Below are 19,737 nucleotides of genomic sequence, written 5' to 3'. Positions count from 1 at the left end.
TCGGGAGCAGGTGGGCAGCGGCTCGGCTCGGCCCGGCCGGGATGCGCCTTGTCCCCCATCGGCCTCCTGAAGGGATTTTGTTCGCGCTGGAATGGCTTTGGAGGAGTGAATGCATTTATTGATAGCGGAGCTGCTCTCGCAGCCTGGTTGGATTTCCCAGGGCTGCTTTGATAATGTGCCCCCTCCCCCGCATCCCCTCGCGGACCCACAGTTGCAGACGGATGCAGGGGAAATAGTGCGGAGTTACGGCGTGGCTGCAGGAACGCTCCCATTTCCTGTGCCTGGGTGCACACGGGACGGGAGAGGTGCAATAAAAACCCGAGGGCTGCAGAGCGGGGAAAGAGCGGGGAGCTGGCAAAGAGTCCGCGAAGCCCCTCTCCCCTGTAGCTCTCATTGGGTCTTACTCGATTTAACCCAAACAGTTTTGTCAACAACTTGCCAAATTTACAGCGGCAAAAAGCTGCAGAAGGGGGAACACGAGCCGTCGAGCTCGCTCCATCCCACTTTTGGCAGGCGGCACACGGAGCATGCGACAAGCAGGACTTGTCACCGAGCCGCCGGGCAGGAATGCTGGGCCAGCCCCTCGGCGGGGCCATGTGCGCCGCACATTGTGTACACATGTGTGCGAGGGGGAGCGCCGCGGGGCCGCCCCGCACAGCCCCGGGCGTGCGTGGGTGTGTAGATGGGTGTACATGGGTGTACATGTGTGTAGGTGTGTGTATATGGATGTACATGCGTGTATGGATGGAAACGGGTGTAGATGTGTCTTTGTGGGCGTACATGGGTGTAGATGCGTGCACATGGGTGTACATGGGTTGCCGATGTGTCCCCATCCCGGCCCGGGACGAGCAGCCGGCGGTGCTGGAGGGGCCGTGCACCCCCGCACGCACCCGCCGGCCGGGATGGGCGCACGGGGCACAGCTTTGCAGGAAGAATTTGCCCTCACGGGGCCTCACGCCGAGTTTGACGAGCAAGAACGGCCCGGTGATGCGGGGCTCAGCGTGGCGGACAGGACAGGACAGGGATGGGACAGGGAAGCGGACTGAGCGGACCCAGCGGAGCGCGGGCGCTCGCCGCCCGCCCCGGGGCTGCGCGGGGTCCCGCTCGCTGCCGTACAGCTTTAAAATCCAGCCCCGTCTGCAATAGGCCGGCCCTGGGCGCATGCGCTGCCGAGAAAGTTTTCCAGCTGCCGTTGGCTCTCTTAACTTTTTTTTCTTTTCCTTTTTTTTTTTTTTCTTTCGCAGTTTTAAGCAGCGGGTGAAGAGGAGCGAGGGAGAGACGCGGGGGGAGCGGGGCCGGCTGCAGCGGGCGGGGGCAGAGCCCCGCGGAGGAAGGGTCGGCTGCCGCGACGCCGCCTGCCCCGGCTTGCTCTCCCGGCTCTTCTCCCGCGTATCCCGCTCCCCGGCGCTGGGCGCCTCTGGCACCGATGGATTGGGGGAGCCGCAGCTCCTGAAGCCCGGACTGCTCCCCTCCCCCTGCCCCTGCTCGCCTTGCAGGATCAGTCGCCCCGTAAGACAGGCACACGCGTGCACAGCCCCCCTCCCCCTTCTCGCTTGTGCAGAAAGTTCTTTTTCTGTTTGGGGCTTTTTCTTCTCAGTGTAAAATGGAGGGAGCCGGCTCCGGGATGGCTCTGCTGCGGCGGACCCCCGGCTCTGCACCGCGCAGCCTTTAAGCAAGGGAAGGGGGCGGGCAGGGGGGAGCCCTGCACCCGCTCGGCTCCATCGTCCCCCTCTGGCGGGCCGGTCCGCGCCGAGCTGCGGAGGGGGCGGTCGGCGGCCCGAGCGCCGGCGGAGCCGGGTGGGAGCGCGGGGAGCCCCGCGGCGGCACCACCTGGGCTGGTGGGACGGATCGTCGCCCGCGGCGCTTTCGCTGCCGCTTGTGAAGATTTTTATTTGCTTCCGCACAATCACGCCCACGGGCGCTGTGTGCGTGTGTTGGGTTGGCTTTTTTTTTTTTTTTTTGGTTTTTTTTTTTTTGGCTTTTTTTTTTTTTTTTACCTCCTTCTTCTGCTGGTGGAAAGCCCTAATTACTGCGATTGCTGATGGACCTTGGAAAGAAGGCTGCACTGGTGCCCCGCTCCGCAGTCGGACACGCTCGGTTTGCGCCGGACAGGGCGGCCGCTCGCCCGCCGCCCCCCGCCAGCTCCGCGGGCCCCCGCGCTCCCCCGGCCGCGGCTCAGGACGATACCGCCCGGCTCCTGCGAGCCAGGATTTTACTTTCGTCTCGCCGTTTCTCCTCCTGCTCCGCTTGGATTACTTGGCTGCTGCCGCTGGGCGATCCCGCGCGATGGAGGTGAGTGCGCCGGGGCGCGGGGGCTCCGCGCCGCGGGGGCCGCGGGCGCGCAGGGTGGGCTGCGCTCGGCGGGGCGCGGGGCCCCGGAGCGGGGCGGCCTCTCCTCCGCTCCTCGGCTACCGCCGGACGCTCCCACCTCTCCGCTCTCACCCGCCGCGGAGAGAGAGCTCTGCACTTGGGAAAAGCTCTTGTATTTTCTGGTTTCCCTTCTCCTTTTAAATTTCCCCCCGAAGAGAGGCTGCCCGCCGCAGGGGCACTTGCTGGGCTCGCTCTGCCCGCCGCGTCCCGGTGCATCTTTCTGGCAGCGGCTCCTAACGCGAGTTTAAAGACATCTTTCCAAACTTCCCAAACTTTCCCGAGGAGGATCGCTATGGAAGAGCCCAACGTCGGCGCTAATGGTGGCCTGTACCTTTAAGGAAAACTGGCTGGGGGCCAGCGGAGGACCCGGAGTCAGCCCCCCCCTCTCCCCCCCCCCCCCCATTTAATTTTATTCTCAGTTTCTGGAGATTATCACTCTGCATCTGCAGCGGGTCCCGCCTGGGTCAGCGCGGAGGAGCGCGGCTCCTCGGGGTCCCCTTGGCGCTGCGAGGACTCCATGTTGGAAAGGCTGTTGGCTTTTTGTTGTTTGTTTGTTTTTAATTGTCAATTGTATGGTAAACGGGCTGCGCTCGGAGGGTCACGGGGAGTTCAGCGGGACCGAGGAGCGAGGCTGTCCCCGGGCACCGAGGGAAGGACACGATGTGCCTTCACCCCCGGGAAAACAACCCCTCTGCGCCTCCGCTGGGGAGAGCTGGGCCGGGACCCGACCAGTGCCTTTCCCTGCAAACGTGAGACGTGCTCTCGCTCCTCCAAATGCCTGTGAAGGCGCAGCGGGGAGCGGGGGGCGGCCGGGGGGTCCCCGCGGAGCCGCTGCGCCTCCCGCGGTTTACAGCCCCCCGGAGCCGGGCTCTGGATGCCGCCTGCCCGCTGGTAGTGCTCCTAGAAAACCAGATGCCTTCGCAGGCTTTCCAGACACCCCGTGTAAAACAGGATCAGAGGCGATCCCGCGGTGCAGGATCTGTAAAAGCCTCTCTTTTCATCTCGGCAAGGAGCGCGGGCTCCGCATGGGGTGCGTTAAATACCAAAACCCAATCTCCGCGGCCCTACAAAGTTGAACACGGTGCCTCACACTCCCGATCTCCAGTGCTCTGTGCTGCTGGGCAATCTGCCTTTTTTTTTTTTTTTTGCCTTTTTTATTTTATTTTTTTTCTTTTACTATTGGCTTTTTTGTTGTTGGTGGTGGTGGTTTTTTTGTTTGTTTTTTGTGTTGTTCCTGGTGGCACCTTGTCAGCTGCTGCGTGCAGCAGGGCCGGGGCAGGTGCCTGCTCCGCCTCGCAGCCGGGCGCAGTGTCCGCCGCCGAGGCGGGCGATGGCAGCGGGGCCGGGGCCCGGCGGAGCTGCCGTCGGAAGGGCAGAGCCGCCGAGCGCGGCCGCCCCCTGTTGGGAACGGGCCGCCAGCGCTCCCCGGGGCGCCGCCGGCGGGCCGGGGGCTCCGGAGCAGCGAGGAGCTCGGGGGGCACCCGGGCCTTGCAGCGGGCAGTGCCTTTGACCCTGCCGACCGCTCCCTGCAGGCGGGCAGCGCCCCATCCCGGTGCCCCATCAGCTCGGCGTGCCCGGGCTCACCGCTGGGCCGGGCACAGCTGCCGGCGTCCCGCATGGGCACCGGCGTCTCCGAGCTTCTCAGGGCTCGGGCACTTCCATGGCGCTTCTTTGTTACTGTCGTTATTTCACGAGCAGCAGATGAAAGGAGCCAGCGCTGTGCGCTGCTGGGTGTCGCGGCTTGCCCCCCGCACACCTCGCTTCGCCTCGTCCCTCGCTCTGCGCGCCCTCGGCGTTCGCACCTTTGCCGGGGCTGAGCCCCTGTGGGGCGGGCGGGCTCTTTCTGCTGCAGAGACCGGCCCCCATTTGCCCACCCCCAGCAGTGGGGACTTGGCGGGGCTCATCTCTCCCGGGCAGGGCACGTTTAAGCCGCAGGGCGCGGGGAGCAGTGTCGGGGAGCGGCGCATGGGGGTCCCCGCGCTGCGGCAGCTTCCCCGCGTGTGCCCGGGCAGGTTCTGTGTCCGGCCTCGCTGCCAGCGCTCCGCTCCTCCCGGCCCTTCGCAAACAGAAATAAATTAGAATTAAGAACACCTTCAATTCAGCGTTAAGGGCCTTTGGAGAATGAACAGGGAATAGGGAGCCCCCAAGTGTCGGAATGACCTTTTTTTTTTTTTTTTTCCTTTTTTTTTTTTTTTTTTTTTTTTTTTCTTTCTTCCGAGGGGAGGGGAAATAAACCCCGGGAATGGCTCTGGGGAGCGAGTGAGAGAGTCCCGTGTGAGGACCAGACGGTGATCGCGGGACCTGTCGGGGGAAGCGTGTGACTTTCAGGACGGCAGCCGGTTGTTGCAGGCTCCGGGTCGGGACGCGGAGCTGCTCCTTGTCGCTCCCGGTACCTCCCCGGGCCGGCCCCGTCCCTGGGGCTGCCGTCGGGGCAGTCACTGCGGTGCCAGCGCGCAGCTCGGGGCTGCCTCGGCGATCGCGGCGGGCAGGAGCCCAGAGATGTTTTAGGGGCGACGGGGGAGGGCAAGGAGCGGCCGCATCATGCCCGGGAGGGAGCCCTCGGGCCGCCCGCGGAACCGACCCCTCGGGGCACCGCTCCGCTCCCTCTCGGGCTCGCTTGGCAAACCTGAAGCCGCCTTTAACCAGCCGTGAGCCTTCCGTGCCCCGGCGCGGGCAGCGATGGGGTAGTGCCCGGCCCGGGAGCCGCGGGTGGCTGTAGCCCCGGGGCAGCGGGGATGGGTCCCGTGTCCGGAGCAGCTGTCGCGCCGGGTGCCGCTCCGCTCCGTGCCGTGCCGTGCCGTGCCCCGGCGGGCGGGGTGCGGAGCGGCGGGGCCGGGACACAGGGACGGGCGGGCGCCCTGGGAAGGCGGTGTCCGGGGAGGGGTGGGGGTGCGGGGGTGGGTTCTGCCCGGTGGAGCGGGAGCTGCGACGTGCCTGTGTCTGGCACCAGAGCCTCGGCGGGGAGAAGGGCCGGCGAGTCAGAGTCAAGTTAAAAGGGGCCCGGAGACTTCCGTTGTTTAAACTTGAATGCTCGAAAATGGTCTGAGAAGCAATAAACAATCTGATCCTTTTTCTCCCCCCTCTAGAAATCCAGTGCAGTATTAATCCACGGAGGTGCTGTGGGGACAGTTGGCAGTACAATGGCTTCTCAGTACCTCGTAGTGGCTCTGGCCGTTTTCTCCTCTTTTACCCAGGTTGTAATAGAAGCCAGCTCTTGGTGGTAAGCATCTCGTATCGACTTGGTTTTGAAAGGGGGTGTCAAGATTTGCTTGCTTCTGTGTCTCTGTGCTTCTTCTGTACTTTGTTTGTGCGGGAGTGCGGCAGGAGCGAGGCGGCAGGGGAGAAGTGTGCTGGTTGGAATATGTTGTGTAGGAAAGGAACGGGTCTGTCGAGTGAGGGTAAATGTGCAACATCTCGTCTTGTAAAACACAGATTTTAGAATGCTGTCTGGTGGATTCTCTATGAATTTTATCATCTTTAAATTACTATAATTCTTTCTCTTTTAAAAGAGACATTTCAACTCCCTTACCTTAGATGTTTTACATGTACAAGAGAAAATGCTGATTTGCAAAGAAAAACTTAAAGTTTCAGTTTGAAAGTTTTCTGTAACTGAAATGTTTACAGATATGTTTTGTTACAAAGGAGTACATTTAAATTCCTGCTTTGGCAAATTATCTCTATAGTGTAAGATGTTGAGAGTTCTTGAAATAGGTGTTTCTCTGCTCTTTCCAGTGATGCCTATTGGATTAATAGCTACTTTTTAATTGAAATGTATAATGTGAAGAGCACTTTAAGAATTAAGAAAACAAAGTTGATTTTGTTTAGAATGAATATACTTGCTTGTATGTTTCTGTGTTGTCATTTGGAAGAAGCCAGAAGTAGGCTGTAGCAAGTTTCTAACTTCTGGCTTGCTAAGGGTTTCCCTATTTGTTTATAATGGATCAGATTGAAAAACCCAGACTTACATATAAAATATGTGTTAAGACAAATCGGGATTTGGAGACCTTTTTTTATTTTTGCTTTATTTGTTTTCCTGGCCTCGCAGTTGTTTGGAGCTTCTGTTATTTTCACTGTGTTAATTTAAGCTGGCAAAAGGCTGCCTAGATGCAAGTCTTCCAAGTCTGTGTCACATTCAGTCTCTAATGTATGGTGATAACCACATGGGTGGAAACTGGTAACTTCTGCCCTGTTCTTAAAACAAAAGTTTCATGTTTAAGTGTCTGGAGTTTTTCTTCACTTGTTAACAAAAACAGTTGTATGCTCACGTATAAGATACAGTTCTGTTTGGGATTTATGGATTTTTTAAAAATTTTGCTTTATTTTATTTTGAAATCTTCTCTTTATTAATGCAAATCTTTCTTTGTGCAGGTCTTTAGGGATGAACCCCATGAACCCCATGAACCCTGTTCAGATGTCAGAGGTGTATATTATAGGAGCCCAGCCACTGTGTAGCCAGCTAGCAGGGCTTTCCCAAGGACAGAAGAAACTCTGCCAACTCTATCAGGACCATATGCAGTTCATTGGAGAGGGTGCAAAGACGGGCATTAAGGAGTGCCAGTATCAATTCAGACATAGAAGATGGAATTGCAGCACTGTGGACAACAACTCTGTTTTTGGCAGAGTCATGCAGATAGGTAGGAAGCAACATCTTTATGATTAAACTCTTGTCTAAGGATATATATGGCACACACAGTTCTGCACTTGAATCTCTTGCCAGGTTCTTACTGAGTACTGTATACAATCAAGTGTTTCTAAAAGTTGGCAAAGGAGTTGGATTATTTTTAGCTGGAGGTGATTTCCCACCACTGTCCAGCCATATGTCTTGGAAAACAAAGTAGGAATATATATTTGCATATGGGAATAAGAGAGAAAGGAAAATGAGGCCCTGAAATCTCTTTTTTAGAAAACCTGAGACAAAACGAAGGCAACCTACAAGAATTAAAACCATCAGCGTCTTGTAAAATTAAAGATGTCCATGTCTAGTTCCAAAGTGAGCAGCTGGATAATAAATCGCTCCTGGTCCAGAGGTTAACTGAAAATTGCTGCTCTGTCTATTAGTGTTTATAGGCAATTCCTCCTTGCTTATTTCCAGATACGGTGTTTTGTTTTTTTTTTTTTCTCTTTTTAAGGAAAACGAATTTATTTTTAAATTGCTGTAGCAGGGTAATTTTCATGAGATAGTTGTATCACGGTAGAATATGTGATTGTCCTTGTAACTGACTTTTAATGAAATCACATCACTGGTAAGAGACAGATTCTTGTTTAACTTCTTATCGCAATTTGGTGGACATCCAACCCTGTGAGATCCTCTTTGAAATGGCCTTTTCCAGTGCTCGTGTGCTGCCTGCCTTTCCTGGCATTTGAGGACCTCAGTATTTTAAAGTCATTGGCAAAATTTTAACCAGTGCTGTTGAATATGGTCCATGGTGAAACTTTCCTGACTTTCTCAAGTCAGATTGCTGATTTTGTGTAATCAATTGAAAACCCCTAGTTCTCTGGGTGGCACTTGTGATCTCTTAAGCAGTGAGTGGTACATTGGCAAACACAGCACTGCTTTTTAGTTGGAGTTGTAAAATAAAGCTTTTATGGCAGTGATTTTCTGCCCTACTTTAGAAAAAGAAAAAGTTTTAAAATTGGTCTCAGTCTAGGTTTGTCTGTAAATGGGCTGACTCCAGTTAAAGTTGAAGGAATACATCAATTCACGTTTGGTCTCAGTTTTTGTAGGAGATTGTCAGACAAATAGAAAAAAATCTATTGCATAAAGTAATGAATTGAAACATTTGATTTTAGATAAACAACCTTCCCTAGGCTTCTACTAGGCTTTTAAAGTACAATATTAACCCTCCATAGAAGGCTTTTTTTTTTTACCTTACCCAAGCAAAAGTCTAAAAACATGAAAGCAAGCTTCTTCTGTACACCTCTCTGTTCTAGTAATCTAACAAATGTCAGAAGATTAATCTGTTTAAAATATAGGCCTTCATCCTGCAGCCCTTATTTATTATCCAATCAAGTGAAAATTAGCTCAGGGTGTGAAGGAGTGTACAGGATGGGGCCCGTGATTTGTGGTGTCTGTCTCTGGAATCGATGTTTCTGCCCTCCCCAGGTATGACAGATCTATTTAAAGGTGGCTCCTTTCAAGTTAAATAACTTTGCCGCACCCTTTTGCTGGATGTGGCTGTATTAGCTGATGTCTACACAGCAATTCATCATGTAATTAAGCCACTTATTCTAATTGCAGATGGAAGCAAGGTTAATAGGCATATTCAGGAGTTAGAGCATGAAGAGTGAATTCACTGAGAGCAAGGAAGGAGGTGTAGCAGTTGTGGTATTTCACGTTGACCCTCAGTAATGAGCAGTCGGTGTTCCTGTGCATGGAAGGAAAAGTGGGCACTTTCAGAGCCTGATTCCATTGACCTCAGCTGCCGTGCCCATGTGGTGGGCAGTGGGCAGCCCTTGCTCCCAGCAGTGCAGGAGGGGCAGGCTCTGAGTGCACATTGTTTGGGAGGTTTTGCCCCGTGCCCTTGGTTGCACCCCAGAGCGTTCCCGGGCACGGCGCTGCCCGCCGGCACAGCCACGGCCCCGTGTGTCAATGGACAGCCTTTCTTCCAGCATTTACCCTGCAGTTAGCTAAAGCTGTACAAATAAACCTGCCCTTGGGTTTGGAAACTTGCTCTGTGGCTTATTGAACTGTAAAGTTTTAGGGCCTGTGTGCTGCACTGCTCTCCCTGGGTGCTGGCTCCCAGGTGGGGCACGGTGCTCACTGCCATCTCCTGGCTTTGTGGCCAGCCCCGTGCAGGCTGCACATGGGCTTTGCACACACAGCCAAGTGCTAACAGGAAACAAAATCACTGCATCCTCCCCCTACAGCTCCTTGTGGTTGGGGTCCAGTTTATTCTGCCTTCAGCCTGATGTTGAATGCTGTTAAAATGCAAGACAAAGAACATTTTGTATCTTATGTTCAGGTATAAAAAAAAAAAAAGGTTCTGTTCTTGCAGACTTATTCAGATCAAGTGTAAAGCTCAGCGCCTTGCTCTGTGGGTGGCTTCCTACAGTGTGTGTATATTGAACAGTTCCATTTCTATGTTTTATATATATGGGAGAGAGGGGACTTGAACGTGTTTGGAATGTGTGTTTGCTTGCCATGGCTACAATAGAGAGAAATCCTGGACTGTGGGAAAAGACAGATATGTTTGACAGTGAAGGAAAGCACAGTTGTGCCTAAAGACTGAAAAAAGAAGGAAAAAAAAGAAAACTCAGAGTAACTCATCCATGTGGAACCATCACTCTTAATGTGTTCCTGGGGTTGATGACTTGAGGCAGTGTTGGCTTGAAGTGCACTTCAGCAGCTGATGCTATTTTATAATTTGCCTAACTGTTCAAGGAGGGAACTTGCAGGGCAACTCTCCTTCCTGTACCCAAGCCTTTCCTTACTCCTTCCCACTAAGAGTAAGTTCTTTAAAATTTGTTCCAGGGTAATAATGAAAACTAGTCAAAAATAGTTGGCTTTATGAGTTGAAATCCCGCAATAAGAGGCAGAGTTAACCATGTGAAAGCATGAGCTAACTAAACATGAAAAGAACGAAAATGGAACGGAAGAGCCGAGTCCTGTGGTCCAAAGCAGACCACGTTTCTTTCCTCTCAATATAGTGGAAATTTTGCTTAAGGAATTAATCCAAAAATGTGTGTTACAGAGCAAATGGGAACATTAAAATCTGTATGAGGTTCCCCCTGCTATAGTTTGCAGTAGATGCAAGGCCTAAGTCACCACATCAAGCCAATGTTTTTTTTATTTTTAACTGAAAATGCTACTCCTGTAACCCTTTGTACCCACAATTCATGTAGATACTTCCAAGAGCAGGTGTCTGTGAGGATAGACCATTGTAAGGTAGCAAAGTGCTTTGGATTTTCCTTAAGTCTCATCTTTCCTAACATAAGATTTCTGATTTTTCCCATTTAAACCCAGCCTCGATTACTAAAATTAATCCAGTGGATGACAGCTGTTGTATTAACAAAGCTGCTCTGATCATGGTGTCATCGTGATGTTAAATATGAACCAGACTTCAAATTATTTATGTTTCAGAAGTGCTTGAAAGCTCCTATTAGATTTGACCTGTCATGATATGTCTCGCACAAAGAGATTTTGCCTAAAAATGTTTCTGTCTAAATATACATGACTTGCCCAAAATTGTGGCCTCTTAAAGTCCTAATTTTTCAAAGGTTCATGATGTTCCCTAAGTAAAATCACGTAAAGTCAAGATTAAAAGCTAGCTTGATCTATTGATTAGGCTAAAGATTAGGAATAAAACTTAAATCATATAAACAGAAAAGAAATATTTAGTCTATTCTCAGTCATTCTGAGAATCTTGGAAAAGACCCATTGGGATGATGTCTCTTAAGAAGAAAAACAAAATTCAAGTGTTGCTCTCTGGTGCAACTTCCGTGCTTGTTTATCTATGAGCTTTGCTAGTTGTACTCAGAACTTGTGGCACCCTTGGAAAAGTGATTGGGGAGGTCAGACTTTAACGGGATGGGATCAGATACTGTCAATGGGATGGTACGTGGCCATGTCTCACATTAGCGGTATTGCAACTTTTTCTTAACGAAAGTTAGAAACTTGAGGTTTTCCATTTCCATTTAAGGGCACCAGATGCAGGAGAAAACCTTCAAGGCCACCTTGTGCCAAGGGTTTTTTCTTCCCTGTAATTTGTAAAAATTATTGTCCATGGGCTTCCTTGCTGTATTCTCAAGAGCTGGAGCGGTGGATAATAACCAGCACAGGTTGTTGTTAGTTTTAAATAGTCTCCAGAAGTGTCTGGCTGGTGTGTAGGGTGGAAAGCTGTGTGTTGTTCTGCTGCGTGTTTCTTTCGATACCAGGAGACTTCATAAAATGCTTGAACTTTAAATAAGTTGGAATAAGTGGGTGAAGAGCATCAATCACGTTTGAGAAGTAGTAATTTAAGAACTGGACTTTTAAAGGTTGTATTTAACATCTCTTTCTTCTGAAGGACAGGGAGCCTGTTGCCCTTCCCTCCCTCACACGCAGGCACGGCTGCTTTGGCCCAGCATGAATGAGAAGTGATTTCTGCCCTTGGCCAGCTGCGTGCTCAAGTGGCTGGGGTTCCTCTGGTTCTTCCAGTGAGGGTTTTGTGCAGCGTGGTTCAGGGTCTCTGCTGCACTCTCTGGAGAGTGGCGCCTGTCGCTAACCCGGTTGTGTCTCCGCAGGCAGCCGGGAGACAGCGTTCACCTACGCGGTGAGCGCGGCCGGCGTGGTCAACGCCATGAGCCGCGCGTGCCGCGAGGGCGAGCTGTCCTCGTGCGGCTGCAGCCGCGCCGCGCGCCCCAAGGACCTGCCCCGGGACTGGCTGTGGGGCGGCTGCGGGGACAACATCGAGTACGGATACCGCTTCGCCAAGGAGTTCGTGGACGCCCGGGAGCGCGAGCGCGTTTACCAGCGCGGCTCCTACGAGAGCGCCCGCATCATGATGAACCTGCACAACAACGAGGCGGGCAGGAGAGTGAGTGTCTGCTCGTCCCTTCTTTTGGGAAACGCGTGCTTTGGTGGGGCACAGAGCAGCCAGCGTGGCTTGTCTTTGCTTTGGGGCACAAAACCAGAAGGGGTGCGGGTGGGTGGGGAGTGCGTGAGTTGGTGTTGCTTCTGGTTGTCTGACACTCCTGCTGCTTTCCTCGTGGGGAAGGCTGGGACCAAAGCGTGTTGTATTTCCCTCTGTATTGTTTCGTGAAGAGTGCCCTGCTCACTGTGGATTCTCTGGATTTTATTAGTTGGTATTTCCAACCAGGGCAGTGTGTGTTGGAAGGAAGAGGGTTGTGCTGGGCTTCCCAGGCTGGAATTGTGCCACAGGATTGTTCTGTCTTTTTTTTTCTTTGCCTGGTCTAAGAGTATGTGAAAAGCTTCTCTATGCTATTAGAAAACGTGGTCTTCTGTGGTTGAACATGTCTTCATGGTTTCTTTAATCTCAAAAATGCTTTAAATGAATGGGTGTAAACTTTTTTTTTAATAGTCTGGATATGAAGAGCCAAAATCATTATTTTCCTAGTGCTTGAAGTGCCAGCAATAGTCGGCTGAGACTTTACACTTGTGTTCTAAGGTAGAGAAGGATGAAAGATAATTGAAAATTAATAGTATTTAAATGTAAGAGGAGGGAGGGTGTCTGAAAGCAATGGACAGGCCAATTACTATTAGCAAGAAGAAAAATGACACTTTCACAGTTGCTTACGGAGACTCGAGGAGTTTTTTCCTTCCTCAGCCTCATCTTTGCAGTGCCATTTGGCAGCATTAAGACTTTGTAACTGCTGGGTGGAAGCTGTCTACAGTATCATCTAATGTGTCAGACCCCAGGATTTTTGGGGCAGTGTCAACACTGACTCTTGTTTTATTTGTACAGGGCAAATGACTGAGGTTTCCCTGCCAAAGCTTTGTAAAGAGGATATTGCTATGTAGCTCTGACTCCCACCCATAGGTGTTTGGGGGTTTCTTCTTGGATGAAGTCTCTCATCCAGAGCAGTATTTTGGATAGGAGGAGGATGCCGAGCCAAGAGTAGACAATCAGCTGCAGCTGAGCCAGGAGCAAGAGGAATCTTAACTCTTTCCCTAATTGCAGCCTCAAGCAGAGATCAATAGGGAGAGTAACTCAGATAGAAAATAAGGAGATGTTTTACATTTCTCAATGAAACAGCAAAATCCTTTGCTGGCGTGAGAACGAATTCCTAAAATTTGAGCGCAGCCTGAGTGATGCTGCCGTCTGTGTGCTGTTGAGGCTGTCTCCCTTGTGGGGAGGGGCTGGTGAGACTCTCTCCTCCTTCTCCTGGCTCTTGGAGGTGCTGGGGGTGCAGGGGTGTGTCAGCTGAGTTCCCTCTGTACTGGAGGAGGGGAGAGGATGCTCGGGTGAATACTGTGGGGGGCAGTGGGAATAGGACAGAGGGCAGGAGATGGGGGGTATAAATGATGTCACAGCCACGCCAGTTTTTCATCGTGGCTTTTGCTTCTCTCCCGGCTCCTGCAGACGGTGTACAACCTGGCTGACGTGGCCTGCAAGTGCCACGGCGTCTCTGGCTCCTGCAGCCTCAAGACCTGCTGGCTGCAGCTGGCCGATTTCCGCAAGGTGGGCGACGCCCTGAAGGAGAAGTACGACAGCGCCGCCGCCATGAAGCTCAACAGCCGGGGGAAGCTGGTGCAGGTGAACAGCCGCTTCAACGCCCCCACCATCCACGACCTGGTGTACATCGACCCCAGCCCCGACTACTGCGTGCGCAACGAGAGCACGGGCTCGCTGGGCACGCAGGGACGGCTCTGCAACAAGACCTCGGAGGGCATGGACGGCTGCGAACTCATGTGCTGCGGCCGGGGCTACGACCAGTTCAAGACGGTGCAGCGAGAGCGCTGCCACTGCAAGTTCCACTGGTGCTGCTACGTGAAATGCAAGCTGTGCACAGAGATCGTGGACCAGTTTGTGTGCAAATAGGGCACGGACGAGGTGGGAGGAACTGCAGCCGCCTGCCAGCAAGGGGTGCAGCCCCTCTCCCTTCCCGCAGGACTATCTCCACTTTATTTATAGAGTCCAACGAGTTTTCGTCTTCTTTTAAGAAAAAAAAAAAAAATAAAATGAAAAAAAAAAAAAAGGGCGGGGAAGGAAAGAGAAAAAGAAAGAAAAAAAGAAAAATATAAAGGTTGCAAAGAGAAGTGCCTGGAAACCCTCTCTGCGTCCATCCCAGAACTGTGTGAGGCTTATATTTTTGGCAATAATGGAGGAGAATCTGAGAATATTTATTTTACAAAGTTAAAAAGAAAATTGACTTTTCTTACAAACCATAGAGTAGTTTGAGGGGAAAATCTGACATATGCTAATTTAGATCCATGGAACGTAATACATGTGCAGTAGGCAGAGCAACCATGTAATGTGCTTGGGATGTTAGAACAATCCTTATGGATGTGAGGAACACACAGACCTGTCCATGACTTTTAGGTTCAGACACTAGAAGTTCCTAGAATAGGGTGTATAAAGCTGTTCAGTGCATGTAGGGCTGTGTAAATAAGGGGTATGTTCATCACAAGGTGCGGTGTCATTGCCCACCAAGGGTCACCTGAGGGCAAAGAGCAAAGGATCAGAAAGGCTTCAACTGCGCTATCCCTGAGTCACCAGGGCTGGTTCCAGAACCGAGAAAGACAGGAAAAAAACAAAAAAAATCTAAGTTGCCTTGGTGAATAATAAAGATGTTCTTCAAGGCAGAGCTTGGCCCATCAGCTGTTTGTGAGCTCTGGTGCCTCGTGTGCTGCAGCAGCCCGGGGCAGGCTGCCCGGAGCTCTGGGGCTGGGCACTGCTCACACACAGCTTTGCTCTCCCAGCCTGGAAAGCCCATGGAAAGGAGACTTCCCCAAATCTGAAAATGCCTTCAAATGGTGTAATAGCTGGCTGGCGTTCAAAACACAGCTTGACAAATAACTCCTCTAATTTTATGTGAGAAAATAAATCATTAGATATCCGCTCTTGGAATGATTGATTTTTATTTTTTTCGCAGATTTTGGGAACGCTTTCACTCAAGGAGACAATAGTTTCATATTTTAATAACATTAACTGACTATTATAGTTCAATGAAACGTCGCAGCAATACCAAATTTATCATCCTATGTCTTTAATACACATGCTTTTGATAATATATTGCAGATATACACTACAACTGTTCAGACTATACTCGAGCAGTTACTTATATATGGGAGAACTGTGGTCTCTGGTGTCTGATACTTCAAAGCTTTTTGTACATATATATCTTAATGATTTAGAAAATAATAAAACATCTAAATTAAAGGGGCAGTTCATCCCTTATTTTCTTTTTCAGATCTCTTCAGGTGTTTAGATTGATTCTAAGCTTTTGGTGGGTTTTTTATTTTTTTTTTTTTAAAAGAACTTTTAACATTTAAAAATTTTAAGGATAATCACAAAGAAGTAAGCCTCTTCCCAATTTCAGGACTTCCTTGAGTGGTTGGTAGAGGCAGCACCCTGCACTTGAATCAATACCAGTCTGGAGATCACTTCTATTCCACTCTCACATTAAGGGCATTATTGATTATTGCTGAAAGGAGACACCTTCCAACTCCAGAGTGTGCTGCATTTGGCCCTTGCTTTTCAGTTTCTGAACAGAGAATTGTTGTTTGTCAAACAATATGTGTTCCCCCCATGCTGTGTAGTTACACAGGATTTCATCTTGGGTTCAGATGCCAATTTCCAATTCAGTCTCATCCTACAAGTTAAAGAAAATGGTTTTGCAGATACCAAGTGAGGAAAACCTTTCACTTTAGCCTAGTTGTACTAAAGCCTTGACTTTTCACAAGCCTTAAAGCTGTATCATTAAATTCATCTCCATCATTTATCAGCTTCTCAGTGGCGCTTTATTGCTCTTAATTTATTGTACAAGGACATATTTACCCCTCATCTTCAGATGTTTGCAAAGAATATCTTTAAAGTAAGAGAAATAAATAAAGCACTAATTCATTGAATATGTCACTTTGGTTTTTATTGTACAAAAACCATGATCTTTTTTTTTCATTTGCTGAATCACCTCATGTTCCTTTTTAGTGACTTCTGTCTGAGCAGAACTGAATCTCATGATCCTAGTTATTAAAACCCTATTTAATGTAAAATATTTTACTTGTCATTCAGATATGTAAATCTTCTATGTCCTTTCCTCTGTTCTGTACATTTAATGTACATATTTCTGTCTTGTGTGATTTGTATATTTCACTGGTTAAAAAAAAAAAAAGAAAGGATTATGCCATAATTGAAGATAGACTATAAAAATAAAACTTTGGTTGTATATTGGGAAGTGGTTTTAATTATCTTTCAGAGGAGGGTTTGTTAAGACAATGAGCGGAGTTGATTTTTAAATTTACTACATGGTAAAACAGGGAAGTGTTTGTTGGCCAAACATACAAAGTACATTTTGAAGTTTTATTTCAATATTAAGAAGACTTACAGATGTAACTACTTCTTAAATAGAAGGGGAAAAAAAACCCAAACCAAAAAACACACTAAATAACCACTCAGAACCCCCTGTGACTTTGAGCTGGGAAGCATTTTAGAGATGGGTAACTACTAAATTACCAGGACAGGGACCTGGGTTGTTGCCTGTGTGCTCACAGCTTCCAGGGCAAGGGTGGGCAAGGGTTTCCACAGGAGAAGCCCTCAGTGCTGGGTTTGTGTGCTCTGCTGTGTGGGGGCTTCTGCAAGGTGAGAGCTCACCTGAAACTGAGTACAAATGAAGGGAGGAATCCTTTAAAAAAAACCCAGCAAGGCAAAGGATGAATGAAGTATTTGTATTAAGGAGGTAAAGCAGAAAACAAAAATTAATATGACCCCCAAGCTTTCTGTTTTGAGACTGGCTTCTCTTTGAACTGATTTCTTAAGTCATGATTTTTAAATTTTTTTTTGCTATAGGTAACTTGATGAATTGGTGGCCTTTCTTTACCTCTCTTCTCCACATTTTTCTTTTTTTCTTTTTTTTTTCTTTTTTTTTTTTTTTTTTTTTTTTTTGTCAAGGATAACCTTCTAACATATCGAAACTCCTTCTGGCTGCCAAGAATGTATTATCCCACAAACCAGTAGACCAACATCATGTGTTTAAAATAGCAATTCTGGGCAAATGCAACGTTCTGTGGTCCTATTACTGACATCTGGTTCAGTTTTCCTCCACTTGTATATTGACCAGTATTCTTTATTGCAAAAACACAGCCCCTATTTAGGAAAGTCAGCAATTTTTTTTTGACTGGATTGTATTCAAGCTCTTCCCAATAACAGAAAAGTTACCAAAAAACTTCTTTATTGCCAGCAGTAAATAATCTGTATTCAAAATAGTCATTATGGGCTCAGATACAAGAGAGTTGTTTTTAATTTGCACCAAAGTTTATCTGTTTAATTTTGTTTAAAATGCTGTTTCAGAATCTTGTTTTTTTAGTAATAAATTCAAGTGTTTGTGTTTGGTTTTTTTCATTACCAATGCTGAGATCCACTCTGTTTTTGCAAAGCACCAAAGCCTTCCCTCAGGTGTTGTCAGGAAATGCACCAGAGATAAGAAACTTGAAGAGAATGGCAGCTTCCAGTCAGGCACTGCATACAGGATGCAAGTTAAAATCCTTCCTTTCTGAAGGATTTGTTTGATAGAATGATAGAAAGATGATACAAAAGTTGTAGGAATTGATACTGAAGCTGACAGAAAGGCTGCTTTCCTTTGGATAAGAAGTTTGAGGAATAATATCTAAACCATTAGGATATTCATTGTAAAAGTGTGGTTTTGGTCAATCAGAAAAAAATATCTATTTTTTTTTCTACTGGAATGTATGCTAGAGGAAACTGTGAACAACGAGGAAAAATGAAGCTCTCTTAAAAATATAGGTAAGTGCATTAATGTAAAGCTTATGTATGTACTTGCTGACTGTGGTAGTCTTAAAACTGTTTATCTATTATTCAAGTCAGTTTGAAAGGCAGGCCAGATCTGTTCTTTTGCTTTTCAAACTATATTTAAAATCTTCAATGAGGGGGAGAAAAAAAAAAATCTTCCCTACTCCAGACTCTGGTACGTCTGTTTATGTTGCAGTGGGATAAAGGATCCACGTAGGAGCACAGAGAGAGGTTTGTACATGAAATGTTGTTTTCTTTAAAGGTGTGATTAAAAAATCCATTCTGTCTCATGCTCTGCTCCTATATGAGATTGCGTGTGTGCATTTGTATATACTCTGCTGGTATTTTCCAATTGTGTTGGCCAAATTCTGCTTTTAGTTATGGTTAGGCATCTCTCCTGACTCTGGTGGTGTCATATGAGCCTGACATTTTTCGACCAGACGTGAAGGCCCCCCTGCTCAAAGAGAATGCATATGAAATATATCAGCCTTTCTTCTGCTGGCTGGTTGTTTAAACATGGGTAACTGAATTATTGTGAAACAAATTCTGGGACTGCAGCTGCAAAAGCAGTAATCCTGTATATTCGCAGCGATGTTTCTACGCCATACCTCCTAATTTCCCAGCTGATTTCCAGTGCAGACAGAAAGTCTAGAATGCATGTGGTATGTTCCTCATCATATATTTTATAAATGTAAAATAATGATTTGTCAATTACGGTTTCTATAATAGAGATAGAATGAGATATTTGGGGCTCTCCTGGTTTGCTGACAGCCCCTTCCCTTGGCTGTGGAGTGCTGCTGGCTGGAGCAGCAGAGGTGAAGCTGCTTTTGGGAGCGTCCCCGAGGGCTGGGCTCTGCTCTGTGGATATTGGTGCTCTGATTGCTTTTGTAGCCAGTGTTGGTTTACCTTGTGTTGTCTTTCCCAGCAGTCCTGCTTTCTCAAATGGTAATTGAACAGCAGCAGTCAAAATACTCTGCTGAGGGAGAACCTCTGGCCACTCCATGGGCAGTTATTCAAACACTTTCTGAACCGGTTTGACCCATTGCTGATTTATTCCAGATCCATTGCGAGGAATTTTAAAAATGCAAACTCTAGTGTGGAGTTCATAGCATGGCTCACAGTTCTTTCTTGGTTTTACTCTGTCTTCATGTAGCACTTCATACCAGCCATCCATCTTTTTTAAAGTTTTGTTTTTGTTTTTTTTAAAGCAATTTTCTTGAGCGCCCTGAGCAAAGGATATGGTCCCCTCAATAAAAGGTGATAATTTCTGTGCCATTCCTGCAATGACTCCCAGACCTCAGGACAGGTTCCATGGCAAGAGCCACTTCCAGAAACCACCCATCCCTCATGGTTTCCTTCTGCTTCTCCCGGGCAATTGTTAGCAGAGAGCAGCAACTGCAGCTTGTCAGTCTTAAAAGCATTGCCTGCTGCTTTCTGCTGCTGCTTTCTGCCTCTTCTTTTGCCCACTCAAGCAAGCCCATCTCCTGTTTTTTCATACAGAAAATTGCAACTTTGCACGGCTTTTCTCAAGTGTGGGCAGGGGTTTGCTTTCCATGACTATTGATCTCAGAAGAGCTAATGCTTAGTAGGCAAATAGTGCTAGGGCTTCTCAAGTATCTCTTTGCTTTGTAAATCAGCAGCCTTGGAGGAGTGAAGGGTAATCCCTGAGCAAACTTGAACTGGTCATTACCTGGGGCAGGGAGGCTGAGGTCATTAATGCTATAAAATACTGTGCAGATGTATTTTTGTGCTTTTCTTTGGGCAAAAGGATTCACAGCATTAAAAAAAAAGTTGTTATTCAGTGAGATGTGAACTAGTAATGCTTGAAGAAAATGGAGAAGAGACAAATTTATGGAGTGCAAATTCATTGACTTTGTTAGCAGTCTCCATAGGTGTTGATTGCTATTCACAGAAAATTGAGAGTATGTGTGTTTCTGCATATATGTTTTCTGGATCAAAG

The 19,737-nt window shown here is 48.3% G+C and overlaps 1 protein-coding gene across 2 annotated transcripts; it reads left to right on the top strand.

The window, feature by feature from the left end:
- The first annotated feature begins 1,270 nt into the window (after positions 1-1,270).
- On the top strand, positions 1,271-14,177 carry WNT5A (Wnt family member 5A). 2 transcript variants are annotated; one of them, XM_079317032.1, is made up of 5 exons: positions 1,271-2,292; positions 5,457-5,590; positions 6,739-7,004; positions 11,593-11,885; positions 13,392-14,177. In XM_079317032.1, exons 1-5 carry the CDS (start codon positions 2,287-2,289, stop codon positions 13,848-13,850), a joined length of 1,158 nt encoding a protein of 385 aa, XP_079173158.1. In that variant the 5' UTR covers positions 1,271-2,286; the 3' UTR covers positions 13,851-14,177. The 2 variants fall into 2 exon arrangements, with proteins under 2 accessions (XP_079173158.1, XP_079173159.1); XM_079317033.1 differs by lacking the exon at positions 1,271-2,292 and adding an exon at positions 4,648-4,759.
- Positions 14,178-19,737: the final 5,560 nt, after the last annotated feature.

This window comes from Erithacus rubecula (genome assembly GCF_903797595.1).
Source record: "Erithacus rubecula genome assembly, chromosome: 13".
In the NCBI taxonomy this organism is placed as follows: domain Eukaryota; kingdom Metazoa; phylum Chordata; class Aves; order Passeriformes; family Muscicapidae; genus Erithacus; species Erithacus rubecula.
This window is presented reverse-complemented; position numbering and strand designations above follow the sequence as displayed.

Coding starts and splice junctions, on each gene's coding strand:
- WNT5A (XM_079317032.1), top strand. Junction 5,591..6,738: donor ATAGAAGCCAGCTCTTGGTG/GTAAGCATCTCG, acceptor TTCTTTGTGCAG/GTCTTTAGGGATGAACCCCA. Junction 7,005..11,592: donor TGGCAGAGTCATGCAGATAG/GTAGGAAGCAAC, acceptor GTGTCTCCGCAG/GCAGCCGGGAGACAGCGTTC.